This window comes from Pleurodeles waltl, chromosome 5 (genome assembly GCF_031143425.1).
Source record: "Pleurodeles waltl isolate 20211129_DDA chromosome 5, aPleWal1.hap1.20221129, whole genome shotgun sequence".
NCBI classification, from domain to species: Eukaryota; Metazoa; Chordata; class Amphibia; order Caudata; family Salamandridae; genus Pleurodeles; species Pleurodeles waltl.
This window is the reverse complement of record NC_090444.1, coordinates 1,731,220,144-1,731,238,225: the sequence shown is the minus strand read 5'-3', so window position 1 is coordinate 1,731,238,225 and position 18,082 is coordinate 1,731,220,144. Positions and strand designations below refer to the sequence as shown.

The 18,082-nt window shown below is 42.5% G+C and overlaps 1 protein-coding gene across 2 annotated transcripts in view; it reads right to left on the bottom strand.

Annotated features, from left to right (window-relative positions):
• The window catches only part of LOC138296715 (cytochrome P450 2K1-like), a 271,693-nt gene that overhangs the window by 127,645 nt on the left and 125,966 nt on the right, over positions 1 to 18,082 (bottom strand). For both annotated transcript variants that reach the window (XM_069236115.1, XM_069236113.1), the window contains exon 5: positions 4,745 to 4,918. In XM_069236115.1, coding sequence (XP_069092216.1) covers positions 4,745 to 4,918 — 174 coding nt within the window. The remainder of the gene's footprint in view (positions 1 to 4,744; positions 4,919 to 18,082) is intronic.

Genomic DNA, 18,082 nt, shown 5'->3' with positions numbered 1-18,082 from the left:
GAGTTGGCGGATTGGGGGGGAAAGGGATGAAAATCCACCTTTTTTTCCACATTCCACTGTACGTTGGGGGGGGGGGTCACTGCACATAAGCATGGAAACATTTCAGACATATACATGTCTCAGTAATGATACTGTGACACACATGATGGATACAAGAGGGAGTCAAACACGGGTGTGGGCACACTGCTACACAACACAAATCGAACGCATACACAACATTCTCATCATTGTGTCATTATTCATTGACAAATGAATGCTGGCACCACAATGACGGTACATTCACACCTGTCAACTGTGTCCACGTGTGCACTTTGCCAGGGGACCTGTTCCTGTCATGTTATGCTGCGAGTTGTGTGTGTGTTAGTCAGTATGTGTGTGTGTGCACGATGCAAATGGCTGGTTGAGGTGGGGGGAGCTGCAGTGGGTGATGTGGTTTTGTCAGTATGTGTGCCACTTGCCTATGGCATTGGTGTTGCTGTGTATATTGTGTTGTGTTGCTCCGTGCAACATTTAGGCAAGTGGTGGTGTGTGGCTGTCATTGTTGTGATGTGTGTAGTTGTGTGAGTGTGTTTGTGTAAATGAGTGTGGTGTTTTGTTGGTTGTTGTGGTTGTGTCATGTATGGGAGCAGTGTCAATGGTATTTGTATGTTGTGTCATGGATGTCCATCAATGTGTGTTTACTGCAGGTATGTGTTGTGTTTTGTTGGTATGGCAATGGATACCGGTGTGTATGTGGTGTGTTGTGTGTGATGAAAGGGGACACATATGACAATGGTAGAGTGTTTTTGTGAATGACTTACCTCTATTTCACAGCCACTGCTATTGTACAATGTCCATTGAGTTCTGTGATGTCCTCCCTGCGTCACCAAACTGCGAACTGCCACCAATACACCATTTGCAGAGCTGTAACATCTAAATACGGCGGGCGGAAGACAGTCAACTTTTTGGTCTTCTCGAGTCCACCGCGGACGTGGCTTGGCGATGCGACTGCCAAGATAGGTGGGCGGGTTACTACGTCACAAATGTGACGGATATCCTGTCCGCCATATTACGATCTCCATAGGCTATAATGGGATCGTATTATGGCAGATTGGAAAACCGTCATGTTTGTAACAGAGTAAACCCCTCAGCCAAACTCTAAATCCGTCCTTAGGTGTAGAAATAAAAAAACTATTGAAAATTATCTTTATCACGGGGTGGTGGGGCCTCCTCAATTTCTTTGATTAGACAATTTAGGTAGAATGGCCTTGGGGCTAATGTTGTGACCTAAATAATCAAAATATAAAAAAATATAAAAGTAATTTGCATTTATCACTGTGAAATGTAGTTCCAAACTCTTTAAATTTGATTTAAAGAGTTTGGAAACTTTTGGTAAGAACAGGGTGGTGCTCATCCAATATTTAAACAAAAATGAGAACATTGTCCTCAAAAGCCTGCACACCTGTAATGGCTTCCAAAACAGTGTCAATCAACCTCTGGAAACAAAACAACCCAAATGGAAGTCTTGTGAATTTGAAAGAACCAAATGGTGTAACAAATGTTGTGAGTTCTTGCGAAGCCTCATCCAAGGGAATCTAGTGATATGAAGACTTCAAATTGAGAAGAGAAAAATATTTAGCATTTGCAGTGTTAGCTAGCAACTCTTGGATCTTTGGTAAGGGACGACACTCCACCACAATGTTTTTGTTGAGGCTATGTAATCAGCAGAGAGTTTGATATCATCATCCTTCCTCCTCGCAATAACTGTAGGACTTACTCACTCAGATGATCCAGCATTTTTAATTATACCTTCTTTGACCATTTTCTCCAGTAGATTCTTCAATTCTACTCTTACATTTAAAAACACTGAACGCACCCTTATGAGTGACAGGAACTGCATTCTTCTCAAGCTTGATAGAATGAACATAGGGCCAGATGTACAAAGCCCTTTTGCATTTCTTAGTCCGAATCGGTATTTCGGGCCATTAAGAAATGCAAAACGGCCTTTTCTTATGAACAAGGGCCCTTAAGGAATCACAAATTGCGATTTCTAGCTTGAAGAAATTGTAATTTTCAATTCCTAGAATAGGGATTCCCTATTTGCCATTCCTATTGTGATGTACAAAGCATTTCCTAAATGCAACCTAGGCATTTAGGAGATGCAATTACCACTGATTTGAAGTCGGTGGTAACTAGTTCCATTTAAAAAAAAAAAAAAAAAAAAAAAAAAACACCAAAGTGCTTTTTTTAAAATCGCAACATAAGGAGCATGTGTGTGCTCTACAGGTGCACCCCTATTTTTTGCACCAAGGTGGTCCTTTTGCCCTTTGTCATCCTTAATTTTACAAATCGTCCCATAGACTAGAATGTAATGCGATTTCTTAATACTGATTTCCTAATAGCGAAGGAATCGCTATTAGGAAATCAGTGTCTCTGTACATAGCGTTTTGCAATTCTTAAATAGGGAGTTCAATGAAGTCGCTGTTTAAGAAATGCAAAATTGCATTTTTGTACATCTGGCCCATAGTTCCCATTACACCCAATGGAGTCATTAAAAAAAAAAAATCAGGAAACACTTTGATAATGTCCTCAACCACCATTTTGTCCTGAAACTGAATGAATATAGGTACATCTGAAATTCTTATAAGTGGATCAGCACCTGGAACCAACATGAGACCTAATTTGGCAAGGTCTTGCCACCAAACAATGGGTCCAATTCACAAAGGTAAACGCAGACCAAAAGTCAAAGATTACACCAAAATTCGAAATTTAGACCTAAAGGCCATTAGGACAAAGGTGAAACTTTGAATCTTTATACTCAAGTGTCCCAATTGTATTATTAACCTTACCAACAAACACCACTATTAAAGGTGTAAGACACACTAGTGATTTGTTAGGTAATTTTAGTTTATGTTTTCACTTAACTGGATCTCCACTTTATCCAGAAAGATATCATTGCAGCACTCCCGCAGAGTTCTTTTAACAACGAGGTTGAGTCTTCCCAGGTGGTACCACCCTACCTAGGTGGGGATAGGTGGTCAAATGATGAAGTACGATACTACAATGTGTGCGAGACCACCATAAGGAGGACTCCCCTAATAGAATGTGGCTACCAAAACCATACCACACGTCTAAATTAGATTACCACATCTGTGAGCTGATGACCAGTTGAACAGGCCTGACCGCTCTGTCCACTAAGCTCCCCATACTCTTTGTATTTATGATTCTTGTATTCTTGTCTGAGGGAGGTAGTATGGGAACCAGATCCAGTTAATTTTCTATGCCATTTACGCGACTGCTGACTAAAATAGTAGAGATCATTTACTAGTTGGCAATTGACCTTGCAAATAGCAGAGAAACCTTACTATGTATCTGCCAGCCGGCTAAATAAAAGAGGCTATGTACAGTCTAGTTCAGATTTCAGAATGGGCTCACCAACAGGTAGAACTGCAAACAAGGTTTCAGGTTTCGAATCTCCTGGGCCTATGTTTAGACCTTCCTGGGTCCCCTGTTTGGAGTATGAATGGTCCTCCTTGCCTTGGTCCTCTAAGCTCTTTTCATTCTGACTCTGGTTTCCTGGGCATCTGCTCCTGATCCTCTAGTTGCTGTTCTGCTGGTCTTGTCTTGTCGCTTCACTTCTCAATGCATCACCTCCTCTGTGGCACTCTGCATCATTATTTTTGACTCATCCCAGATCTGTGTGCTAAAAAGATAAAACCATTGTTTCCTAAGGATAAAGACTTACCTAGACCTCTACAGAGTGATATCTTGACTTGTGCATGTTGGATTCTTGGCGTTTTGTTCTTACTTCATTGAGATAAATATTATCTATTTTCCTAAACTGGTGTGGAGTAGTTTTTGTGGTGTTTCTGTGTTACTGTATGTTTTATTGCAAGAATACTTGACACATTGCCTTCTAAGGTAAGCCTGACTGCTCTGTGCCAAGCTACCAGAGGGTGAGCACAGAATAGTTTAGGTTGTGTTGTGACATACCCTGACTAGAACTGTGGTCCCTACTTGGAAAGGTGCTTACCTCTGTCACCTAGAGACCTAATTTCTAACAAGACCCGAGCCAGGGCCCCCAGACTAAACTACCAAGCCAAGAATGTACTTATATATGTGGTGCCGCTGCAGCTCGAGCAGTTCAAGATAAATCTGCCCATTTTTCTGCTTAGCCTGCACAATGAAATTTGTTGGTTTGTTAGCCCCATGACTTTCAGATGAGAAAACGAAAAAACGCAGCCTTCACATCACTCAGTTCGCTTTTCTGCATTGTTTTCCTCCAAACCTAGTAACTATAGTAACATTTCAAGTTCATTTAGTAGTTGTTGCAGAAAAAACATAATAATTACCTGAATACGTTTCTGCATAATTCCCATCCTGAGGGAGAACATTTCTGAGAGATGGAATGTTAGGATAATGTTCTGCACAGCAAGTCAGATATCCTGGAGTTGTGCAAAGTTTGTGGTACTGCATATGCGTATATACTTAATGCAGAAGCCTGCAACAGCCTTGCAATATGTATGCCATACTGAAGTCACATTTCCTTCAGGGATTTTCTGTGAGATTAACTTCTTCAAATTGTCTGACTCTTGCAGAACATACTGTGCTTCACTGATATGTCCCAAGCAAACATCCTGCTTATCACCACCTCTACTATAGCAGACCACTCTCTATGTGCATACAGTTTATCCCTTAAAACAGGTAATCGTACAAGTTATAAAGAAATATCTACGGTCAGTCTGATAAAATATGCATGCTTTACCTCCTTCTGCTTGACAAAAAATGCCTCAATCAAACTTCGCTGGTCATTGACATCTAACTGTTCGAGATATTTGGCAAACGTGCCGGTTATAAATGCATCGAGTTCTTCCGTGTTCTTGAGGACCCTCTTGTGTGCTCCCGGTAGAAATCCGATGACAGGATAGGCATTATACAGCTATGGGAAACAAAAGAATCAGACAAACTGAGCAAATATGACTAGTGAGGCCAAAACCAACAGGGGGTAATGAAGCCAATAGGTTGTGTTTTGTTATTGGGCACTCAAAGACAGCTAACACTCCAGGCATATGTATCGCATATGCTCTGTGTGCCTGCCTTACAGAGTTAAACGTGCACACATAATCAACATTACTAAATAATGATTTATTTTGTGGTTAGAGTTAACTGTATGTGATCATTCATCCCTCATATCTGGAACACAGAGCCAGTTGCCTGAAAAACGGAGAAAAGGGTGCAATTATGCGGCATTTCATTGAGGCTGACATTTCCAAAAAATCTGAAAAAAATAAGACGGTGGACAAACACATCCCTCAAATTAGTTCCGCAATATCATGCAGTTGCTCTCCCAATCTTAAATGCGCATAGACTTTCCACTTCCTAAGGTGCTAAAATAATCGAATGTTTGAATCCAGTTGCTATTTAAATACTTTTGTGGCTTGTGTATCAGAGGTTTCACCCCCATCTCGATTAAGTGATTCCCCTCAAATTGGGCAATCTTAACTAATGAATTCACAGTGCGCTGAAGCCACATTACTTTGCACCATAGTAGTTGTTCCAGAAGTGAGATTTGGTGAGCAGATTTATTGGGCACGACATAGAGGTTAGGTCCCAACATGCACGAGCCACTGGAGGTCATTAGATGCAGGATGTCTTTATTTACTTGCCACACTCACATACAGTTGGCCACCTTGTCAAGGAGCTGGCCTGCTGCCCCTTGCCTTGGTTATCCTCTGTGCCTCCCCTTCCCGTCTTCTCCTCTTCCAGAAAGCTCCTCTTTGAGGTCGCAGCTAGACTACTAACATCTCTACCCTAAGGTAATTCTTTGACAACGTTGCACTCCACTCCTCCGATTTAGAAAAGTTTGTTTAGTTAGAACTGTTTCTTTGGTTTGAAAGAAAGTTAGATCCATGTTCTCTTTCTTACCTCTCCCTCCACTCGAAAAGGTTTATACAATTTCTTCTGAATCTTTTGGACTTTTTGTTTGACCTCGATTTGCGGCCATTGGAGATTGTGAGAAACTGGGTGGGTGGTTGGTTGACTGGGGTGTGAACCCTAGGCAGGCAACAGCCACAATCCCTTGCAGGGTGAACTACAAAACGTCACTAAATTAACCTGTGCCTGACGGTGCCTCAAAAAGCAGTCAGGCTAAACTTTGAGGCAATGTGTTAAGTATTTATGTAGTACACGAACAGGAATACAGTGACAACACAACACAATAAAAATCCCAAACCAATTTAGAAGATTGGTGAAAATTATAATAAATTATTTGACACCAAAACCATGAAAATCCAATTAGTAGAACCAGAGTTCTGAATTTGTAAAGTTTAAGGTTCAAAATAGAAATAGAAAATGGACACTTGTTCACCTTTAGCTCCACAACCAATGGTCCAGGAGTGGAGGGAGACCTCTAGAGGTGCAAGACTCACTCAGACTGGGTCCAGGCGCAGGTAGGTGTAAGATGGTAGGAGCCTGTTATGTCCCTGTGGCTCAAAACAGGAAACCAACTGAACTAGACCATGGAGCCACTTCTGGAGTCCTGGGTGTAGTTGGTGATGCAGGGCTCTGCAGCAGGACTGGTCTCAGAAGGTTCCAACCAGGCTCCCGGCATCAAAGCAGTCCTTCCAGATGCAGCAGCAGTATGGCAGAGTGCACACCATGCCACAGCAGCAGGCAGTCCTCTGAAAGTCCTTCCACAGATCCAGTACTAAGGAGCAGATCTAGGAGTGCTCTTTTTATGCCCTGCTCCTAGAAATAGGGAGAAGTTTCCAGAAGGGTTCTCTGAAATTACAGGAATTTCCTGCATCCTCTGACCTGGCTCCTAGCTGGATGCACTGACAATATAGGGTCATTAAGCCTATTGTCTGGTGGCATAGCCCAGCCTATTCAGTTGCAAGTGTCATCCCCCCCGCCATCAAGTCAGGTAATGGCACATTCATGCTCTGCTAATCCCGCTATTATTTGATTGTTGGCGTGAATCCAACTGTCAGTTACACCCAGTCATGTGACCTAATGCAGGTTACAGGCACAGCAGCTAAGGGCAGGAAAATGCAACTTTTTAAAAGTGCCTTTTTCAAACATGTAATGTTAAATCCAATTTATTAATTTTAAAAAGGAATTCCACATTACACTATTGGAGGGGTAGGCCTCTCAGTAGTGAGAAAGCGAATTTAGGAGTGTTTCATTACTAGGACATGCAAAACTAAAAGGTACATGTCCTACCTTTTAATTACACAGCACCCTGCCCTATAGGCTACCTAGGGCCTACCGTGAGGGAGATGTGTATATATATATATATATATATATGTATATATATATATATATATATATATAATAAAAGGGGGGGTTAAGGCTTGGCAAGAGGTTTTAAATGCAATAGCAGGCCTGGGGAAGGTTTTTAGGTGCTACTTCAGTGGGTGGCACAAAAAGTGTTGCAGGCCCACTGGTAGTACATAATTTACAGGCCCTGAGTATATGGTATGACACTCTACAAGGGACTTACATGTAAATTAATTATACCAATTAGTTATATGGCAATCAAACCATGTTTAGGGGAGTGCGCACATGCACTGTAGCACTGGTAAAGTGCACAGAGTCCTAAGGCCAACAGGCAAAAATAACAGATAAAATGGAGGCAAGCTGGCAAAAAGTTTTGGGGAAGACCATTCTGGAGCTCACTTGCCTTGTGGGTGAACTCGTCTTCACCCTCTCCTACTCAGAGTCCCTTTAGACCCTTTCGCCCTCCGGCTGTTTCAAGCTGTGATATGGTTTTAAGAGTTATTTGCTTGTCCCGGCTGCTAGTGGTGATCATTGTCCCTTTCTTCACTACTTGTAGGTGACACAGACCATATGTGGTATTGGTTTTCTTTGCTTAATGTGGCATTACCAGGAGCCAGTCACCCTAGTGAACATCAGAGTATTTGGCCCTTCTTCTATTGTAGGCATGTTGTTTCATTTTTAGGGTCAAGCGTGTGATAGCATGCGCTTGCGCATGCGTATCACTTGCGAGACGCTGTAGTAGTTAGAAAAGGGCTCAGAGCCCCGCCCATGTCACGTCAGTGTCTTTCATTGCTTCGTGGGCTTGCCTTTTAAAATCTGCTTACTTTTATTAGTGGAAGGCATGCATACGTCATGCCTTTTCCAGTGGTTAGCCCTCCTTGAGCGCAGCGACCAAGTACCGAAAATATACGAGGCTCACTGTTTTCCGTTCGGTTTGTTGACTACTTTTTCTCTTTTTTCGCATCTCACTTGGCAGAAGTTGAGCGCTTTGCATGACATCGACCCCTTGACCGTTTCTATTTCCATTTTCTTGCAGCGCGATCGCGCTTGTTTTTTTTTCTCCATTTAATGAGGCAAGAAAATCTGGTTGGGAGTTTACAACTGCTAATAGCTCGAACTCTGACAAATACAAGACCCGTTGCATTGCAAATGCTGGTTTCTTTTGCCTTTGTGTCCTTGACTAGTATTTCTTCATGAGTCAGGTGTGTGCGCTCATGATCGAGGTGGTAGTTTCAGCTTGGTATTCTGATTCTGAGTTAATGTCCGAACATGTGCGTGGCAGGGCACTGTCCTGTGGTGCTATGGGGCGTTTTGATACACTTGTAGGATGGTGCTGAGAGTATGCTGCAGTGAGGTGAGGTCTTGGTCTGCTTACTATGCAACTTTCTTTAGATTTTGCTAAAGCTTTCGACCATGCCATTGGCTTGTGGCCAGAGTAGCGTGATTTTAAGGTGTTTGAGGTCTAGATGGGCCACAAGCTCAGAAAAGTCTTGTCAACTGGAAGAGGTTATATTGTCAGTCTTGACCATTTCTCGGATGCAAGCTTCTGCAAATATTGCATCCAGCTTTGGGATTACTGTTTTTGGGCAGGTAGATGATATTTGTTTGGCAATGGGAAATTTGGAATGTTCATCTATCGCAACCAGGATGTGTTTCCAGGACACCAGCGGTCAACAAAATATCTACTGTGACAGGGTACCAAATTGCTTTTGGGAGGACTGACATCTATACTGGTGGTGGTCTCGACCTCTTATTTGTTGTCCGAACACAGGTGACAATCCTTGAGAGTCTCCTCTACTAGCTGATTTAGTCCTTGGAACCACACCCAGTTTCTCTGTGCTCTTTTCATTGCCACTATTCCTCTGTCTCTCTCATGTGACAGGTCAATAACCTTTGTCTGTTCTGACTGTGGGATGACTATCCTAATGTCTCTCAGGATTATTCCTCAGAGGTTAGTTCCTTGTATACTTGGCAAAATGCTGATAGATCTTTCATGTTTGCTCCTTCTTCAGTTTACTTCTCTTCCAGATGTCTTCATTGTTGTTGTAGGCTCAATCACCCTACCTCTCTCAGAGTTGGGTCTGCTCGAGTGACTTCTTCAATCATCTTGACTGATAACCATGGTGGTACTGTGTGGCTCAACACAACATTTAAATATTTTTCAGTGGGGGGATGACCCACTTCAGGAGTGGGTAGCAAAACATGTCATTCTCTGGGCTGCTGTCTTCCCAGAGTTGATATCCGATGCAATAGGAATGTTCTTGCAAGAGGATTTCTCAGCATTCTATTCCTGGTGGCATCTCTGCGCTGAGATTTTCAAAGAACGTTTCTAGTGGCTGGTGATCTGTTGCTATCTCAAAGTGTTTTCCAAAAACAAAAAATGTGATAATACTTACATGCTCATACTAAGGCAAGGCTTTCCTTCTCTTTTTGGGAGTATGTCTGTCAATGTCTGACAAGCTGCCACTTGATTGTGACACTAAGCATCTCTCCTCTTTGTGTTGATGTTCTGCAAGCATGATCGCTCCTAGGTCCACTGGACTTGGGTCCACTGAGAGCTTTGTGCGTCATGTTGGACCAAAGTATGCCATGGTGATGGAACTGCCGACTCTTCTTTCAATTTCTTGGAATGCCTTTTCACATTTCAGTGTAAGGTTGGCTTTTTGAAGTTCTCGACATACTAGTTCCAATGTTCATTAATGCTTTTCTAATGTTAGTCAGAATATTCCTCACTGTATTCTTCACTGTATTTCAGTGCATTCACTACAGAATTGATCACGTGTTAGATTACTTCTTGTAATATTTTGGCTACTGATGATACTCCAAAGCGGAGTTTTTTTAATCTCAAAATAAACCCAGGTGTGTGGTGAATGCTGTGATATCTTGATTCTTTATGTAGTTCCTGCTGGTGATACCCTTTGATGAGGCCTCATTTTGAAACTATACAAGCTCCATTTAGGAGTGCGATCATGTCTGAAAGATGTGGACCTGGGTGTTGCTCTCGTTGGATTGTGGCGTTAGTTCTTCTCATGTCTACATACAGATGAACTTGCCCTTCTGCTTTGTTTAGAGCAGATTGGCATAGAACGCATTGGCATAGAGTGCATTGGTTTTGAGTGAAAAGGTTAGGACTGCATTGGCATAGAGTGCATTGGTTAGAGCAGAATAGTGTAGAGTGTAGAGTGGTGCAGAATGGAGTGGTACACCAGCATGGTATGTTACTTTACTTCACTCTACGTATAGCACAGTGGCGTAGAGTAGCATAGAGTGGAGAAGAGTGGCATAGAGTGCAATGGCATAGAGTAGAGTGTTTCAGAGTAGAGTGAAGTGGTGCAGAGTGGAGTGGTGTAAGGTAGAATGTAGTGGCATAGAGTATAGTGGTGAAGGGAAGATGAGAGTGGATTGACAAAGTGCACTGGCGTAGAGTGGAGTTGTACAGAGTAGAGTGGATTACCGCAGAGTACAGTGCCAGAGAGTGCAGTATTGTGGAGTAGAGTGGTAGAGAGTGGGGATGGTGCAGGGCAGAGTGGCATGGCCTAGACTGGAGTGGGGAAGAGTGCACTGGCATCGAGTAGAGTGGTAGAGAGGTGTAGAATGGAGTGGTGCAAAGTAGACTGCAGTGGCGTGGAGTAGTGCAGATTAGAGTGGAGTTGAGTGGCGTAAAGTGGAATATGCATGATTTGGTACCGCACTGCTTTTAAAAAACCTATATTAAAGTGAGATGAGCATTACATTTGCACAGACATACAGTTTTGCTGATAAAAGTATACAGCGTACTAATGTTAATGTGTGGAAATGTCATCACCAGGTGCATTGATTGGTTTTGATCTTATTAAAATATTTGTTTTCTCCACACTTAAATTCTTAAATTATCTGCACATTTCATTTACAGACATTTAAAATATGTAGTGTGGTAGAAAAAAATAGCATCCCACATCCTTTTTAATTTATTAAGTCAGCTCTTCTCAGAGCTGGAAAGACTGACCGGAGCTAAACAACAAAAAGGTAGCAGCACTTAAGATTTCTTCAGAAGGATGCTGCTGCTCTTGCTTCATGACAATTTACATCTGCTAGGTTCCTAGATTTTCAGCATACTTTTTGACGGCATGTTTGTTTTTCATTTTAGTGAAGTATATTAACAGAAAAATACATGTCTCATGGCTGTGCAATAAATAAGCAATAATAATAATAAAATTAAAAAGCACTGGCAAACCCAACAGGCCTCGACTTTGGGACGTGTTGGGTTTACCAATGAAGACAATAACATAAAATGTGTCATGACGCTGCTGCTGTCTGCGTTCAGTATGCTTGTGCATGCGTGATGACATAGGATGCATGACACTCATGCAGGCACCAACTGAATGATAAGGGTGCCACTTTAGTGTATTATTTTCCCTATCTGAAAAGGCAAATACCACTTGGGAGAGTAAATAAAAAAAAAAATGCATTTCAGTCAATGGGAGGAGTCAAGCCCTTTAAATGTTTTAAATAAAATATTTTAGAGGACCGGTAGAGGTGGGTGACCAACAGCGGAGTGGTTGGGGGAAGCAACAGGAGTGACAGGGGAGGGTGGAAATTAAACAATAAAATGGAGGGTGAAGGGAAAAAGGCAGGGTAAAAACAACACAAGAGAGAGAAAGCAAACATGAGCACAATGGATGTTTGGCAGGAGTAGAAGCACATGTGGAGAAAGCAACACTGAGTAGGTGGCGTGCGAGTAATTTACGGATGGAGAAGCCTGAGAGAGCTGGACAACAAATGCACTCTATTAAAAAGAAAAACACTGTGATTAACAATAAAAAAGTGGCTCCCTAAAAGGGAGCAGTGGAAGGATGCAAGTCAGCCACTCAAAATGTAGGAAGCAATGCGCATGTGAAGGGACAAACATAAGAGGAAGAAAGTCCATCTAATAATAAGCAAGCAAATGAGAGTATCAATAAAGGGTACACATGGTCAAACTCTAAGCCCACTGTAGGTTTTCGGTAGGGCCACAAGAGGCTCTTGCTTACAGAAAGCCAATAATTTAACTGGTATGTGAGAAATAAAAACGACAGAATAGAGAAGTTACACTGTTCCAAAATGTGTTACATTACACCAGATGATTTGATTTGTGTTGCCGCAGAATTTAGTCAAAGCTATCACAGAATTTGTTTTTCCCTTGCTGCATAATTTCAGTGGGTCTGAATATATTGTATATTATGAGGCTATTCAATTTCACCAAGAAATGTTGTGACACAATAGAAGAATGGGTCAGTCAAGCTCTTTTTTTTAAGTCAAGCTCTTTTTTAAGAATACAGAACTCGTAGGTGATTCGCATTATTCTTTTCTTGTAGGACAGGGGATATTTTATTACTTATAATACAAGGTAACCCACATTCTGCCAACACCCTTTGTTTACGTCCTTGAACTCTTTATCCTTGCTAAGAAAGGGCCTTTTGGTACAGATCAATAGAACAATGGCAGACTCAGTATTATAAAAATAACCATGACATATGTAGTTTAGATATTGTTGCATAAACACTTTGACAGGGAAATCTGATTAAAAAAACACAATAAGTCTGAAATCCAAAGATAACATTATCAAACAAAGGAATATTCTGAAATGCCAATTCTGGACAGCGACCTGCCTTTTACGCTGGCAGCAGATGTTGGGGAGTCACAAGTGGACTCTAATACCCTATTAACAGGGGAGAATCAATGCCATTTTTTTAAGTCACAGCTGGAGTGATGAGGGTTACACTGGACATTTGTGACCTATGCGGGTATTGCAGGCTTAGATTTATTATAGGTAAATTAATCCGGTATGTTTATGATTTTCTTTCACGTCTTTAAACTTTCAAGAGAGGAAAGAGGTGTCAGTGTTCTACAAGCCAGACATTTTCCATGGTGCTAGGAGGTACTATGATAAGGAAAGTAAAACAGAAGGGAATCTCTCTATTACGAGGTAATGACCGACGAGGAGGCCCCGTCATAAATGGTGCTGTTAGTATACAGGCTCACACTCAATTTTGGTTATGGAGTTAACGATTTTTTATTTATTTTATGCGTATTGCCAACTTTGGTTTCGTTGTTCTAACAAACACACAGCGCAATCAAGAGACGGAAACAATGTTAACAAAACGTTCACGGTTAATGTCAGCAAACTACACGGGGACGAACAATGGGTCGATATTACACAAAAAAAGTAAGGAGAGTTCACACTGACAGAATAGCCTTATGGTGCTTGCCAAAAGAACCAAGTGGATATCTACAGTTCAAAAACAACACCCGAAAGCAATGTGTGTCACACTTCAGCATTATTGCGTTTACCACCGAAATAACACAGGGTAGGGGCGGTGAAGTAACATATGGGTGGCAATCAGGAGAAGCGCATGGGCAAGTGCAGGAGAGGGGGTTGCGGGGGACGGAGAGCAGAGCAGGGGACATAAGTACAGGAGGGAGTCTGCTCAAAAAAATATGCATTCTTATGGAGTTCTTAATACAAAAGAGTGGGGTGCCAGGTCAAAACAAATAAATAAAAAAAATTGGCGCAAGGAGGTGATTACCTGGAAACACACGTATGCACACTTATGGAGTATCAGGAGAAAGAATGGATGCGAGGTGGGGAGGAGGGGAGAAAGTCTGCAAAAACACATATATGTTCTTTAGGAGTGCTAAAGCACAAGCACTATTGAGGGAGCAGTAGGCAGGAGGAGTGGGGCGGGGGAAGAAATAGTACCTAAATCATGTCGGGAGCAGCGGCTGAGCACAGATTAATGTGAATCAGTCTGTGCTGGGTTTCTGCTCTACAGCAAGCGTCGGACGTGACGTTTCGGCTGCAGTGTCCGAATAGGACGGCTTTGAAGAAGAGTGGCGTGAAGCCAACTAATGGTAAAGCAATTGGCGGGCTCAAAGCCCATTTTGTATATATCAGAGTCTCACAAGCGAGGTGCATGCACTAGCACATGCACTCGCAGGCTCGACCCTAAAAAGGTCTGTCAGCTAAAACTTTGTAACTGCATAATGATGTTGCAAGCAACATGATCTATGCAGAAACTATGCCAGTCTGCACATGATTAGATGAATGGAAAAATATAATGCTTACATTTCATCATTACAAATGTGACGTTTAATGTGTTTTTGTTCTTGTGCTTTTAAAAGCATTAACACGTTTCAGTTCTTTCACTGTGCTCAATTATTGCAAAGGGCTGGGTGATGTGGTAAGTTCTGTGGCTCGACAGGTTGAAAATGTGACTGCAAATCCAAGCCAGAACCAGTGTCAAGGCTTAAACCCCAGTGACTGAGGTTTAATAAAAAAAACATGTGAGAAAGTCATGGTTAGACCCCATTGGAGAGGCCCCTACCAGGCGATACTGATCACAAATACTGCACAGCAGTCGAGTGTGCTGGGGTTCCAAATTGGGTGCATGCATCACACACCCAAAGAATAAGTAATCCTCAAGAAGAAATAGTGCTGTATGATTCAGGAGAACCAAGAATACTGGTGGATGTACCACCATCCATTGTACTAGAAGAAGCTCCGGAAAGATAAGATTGTAATCAAAGACTGGAGGAGAGAGTGGTTTGGGAGGAGAGAGAAACTAACGTGTGAACTTGCCCTGTTGCCAGACGTCACACAAAGTTATGATGGAGACGTACTAGCTGTAATTGTTTGAAATAAATATCCTGAAACAGTCATAGAGCAAGAAGAGCAACCTGAAGAAGCAGCAGAGGGTATGAGTTCTGGTGCTAGTACAACGGGAAATCTACATGATGAGTGTGAAAAAGAAACTAAAATTGAGTGTGACTACCAAATCAGTACTGAGAGCAATCAAATAGGAGGAAGAATCAAGTAGTATCAGTGATGCAGAAGGAGAATTGAACACACTCAGAAAATCAAAAAGTGCCGGAGTGCCTTGCCGAAAATATTCATTACCTGAATGGACTTACTATCCGAGCCAGATCTGAGCTACTATCTGAGCCATATCTCGGACATACTTGACTGGAGCAAGGATTTGCCAGAACCTCCCTGAGAGGCTAGTGTGTCAAAAAGAACTTTAAAAAACACTGACAAGTAGCATTGATAAGAGATATTGAAAAGAGACCTTGAACAAACTGTACAAACATAAAGAATTGCTTGAAATTTACCTCACATCGAGATTATGAAAGATACAAATTGGGGATATCTTTCTAGAAGAACACCAAGTAGTGTTAAGGATTGTCTAACGAAGATTGTGGTTACTTAACACTGAAAAAACATTAATGAATATCTAAGTCATTTAAGAAGAATATTGCAATTGTTCAACTGAATAAGCTACATTGCGGTCAACAATGAGTTATAGGTAGTAGGTCTGATTATAGAGACAACATGTGTACTATAAGCAGAACTAGAGTTAAGGTATTTTAGGGACTCTACTCACACTAATAGTGTTGACAAGGTTAGCAAGAGTTTTAGTAATACGCTTTACACCAGACACAGAGAAGACAATATTTGATTTTGTAAACATAACACAGAAACCAATGATTGATAAAGATAAGATAAAAACATAATTTGTAGATTACATGGATGACAATTATTCTATAAATGTTTATTCTAGATTAGTGCAAGAATGCACTAAAGCTTTAGAAATGGTGTTTCTGGTTGGCTAGGGTATGCACCTCAGCCAGGCAGAACCTACCCACTCTAGTCAGGGCAAGGGAATTACACGTCTAAGAAAACCCCTGCTCACCCCCTTGGTAGCTTGGCACGAGCATTCAGGCCTATCCCAGAGGCAATATGTAAAGCGTTTGCACAACACATTTCTAACAATAAAATATGAGAAGAGTTTTCAAATATAAATGTGGTGGGGAAAGGAAGTAAAACCATAAGGGCCTCTTCTCTCCATAAACTCTCTGACACATGTAATTCATTTGTTTTATAGCACCTCTCATGTAGGGTGTCAGAGCGCTTTACAGTGGACTACAAGGTGTAGGATTCACATGTCATCTATACTGGTAAGCATTTTCTAAGAGTGCTTGGTCTGGAGACACACAAACTTGGGATTCAGATCATAACAGAGTGGTTGGCATTGACTTTAATAATAATGTATGTCTACGTAAGCAAACATTTTTTAGAAGCATTAGGATGACTGACAAGGGTAAAAACATAAATTTCGAATTTGTGCCATGCAGGTTGCATGCAGCTCCTTGATGACAGTTCATAGCTCACTGTGCTACATTACGATTGTAACTTATTAAATGCACAGTGACAAAAGAATCTCTGTCACAAAAGCAGTAACCCACAGTGCTGTGCACATAACATACTGTTCTTTGCGTGATGCACATTCTTTGCAGCAGGCTGCTGCAAAGAACGTGCATCATGCAAAGAACAGTAATGTTCTGAATCCCGAGTTTGTGCGTCTTATTATTAGAAATGGGGTTTCTGGTTGGCTAGGGTATGCACCTCAGCCAGGCAGAGCCTACCCACTCTAGTCAGGGCAAGGGAGTTACACGTCTAAGACAACCCCAGCTCACCCCCTGGGTAGCTTGGCACGAGCAGTCAGGCCTATCCCAGAGGCAATGTGTAAAGCGTTTGCACATCACACACACTACACGTGACACAAAATGTACACCACAAAGTAAACACAACACTGAGCTATGTAAAGATAATCTGTATTGCACAAAATATAATTAGACCAACATTACACGTAAGTAATACCCTGCTACCTTAGCAGTTGTCAGATCGTTACACAAGTTACTAATACTCTGCAAGGATATGCAGTTGTCACATTAGAACATGTAAGTACTCAGGATTCTGCAACATAAGCAGTACTCCGGAATTACAGTAAGAGATATATGCACTTGTCATGAACAATTCCTAAATACCCATAAAAGGAACATTAGAGAATTTCTCACAAGCCATACAAATACATATCAGCTAGACATGCCCATAAAAGAACCATCAGCACATATGTAAAAACATCAAACACAGGTAGGTAATATATGAATCAATAAAAGTCGGTAGAAAGAACTTTAGATTGCAACAATATTGGTCCTTTAAACAGTACCTGGTTGGATGAAGGCACTTCCAGTGCCTAGAAGGCGAACAATGGGGCCCCCGGCGCTCCTATGCGCAAAACAGGGGCCTCGGATTTCCTGGTGAGGAGAAGAGGGTGGCACGCACCTCCTCTATCCTGTTAACGGGCCCCTCTGGGGACCGAGATTATTGGGGGCCTCCCTAGGCCTCCACAGGCCCTCACGAAGGGGGCCCCGGGTCAGGGAAATCCTTTGATGAAGGAGGGGGGCACCAGGCTCCCCCTCCGGTTTGAAAGCCGGCCCCTCCAGGGACACGCAAACTCCTGGGGTCTCCCTGGGCCTCTGTCGGCCCTTACATGGGGGGAAACCCCCAAGAAAATGCCACTGGCCCACGAGGGGGCCAACCAGGAAGCCGGTGGTCCGGGCGAGCCTCCAGTGAAACTACTGCCTGGCCGCCCGATAAGGGAAAGTCACCCGGGACTTCCACAGGCAAGGGAGAGGCGTCCTCCTCTCCCTCCGACTGTTGACGATGTCCTGGCACAAGACAGGGCCTACCGGTGCCCCGGGGGTGCTCCACGGAGCGGTCGTCCCCCCGGGGGCACCAATAGGAGCACGCTTGTTCCAGATGAAAAGAAGGTGGTTTTCTTCGTGCCATGGGGGCACCGGTAAGCGCGCTACACTCGCGCTGTACCAAAATAACTTCCCCGGGCTGCGGCGGTGATTCGGGGAGCAGAAATAAAGCGTTTTTAAAAGCTCTAAGGCAAATCTGAGGCCCAGGCTTAGGCGGTGATCTTCTACAGCAATGTTTAAGAGTGAGCGCTAAGACAAAGCT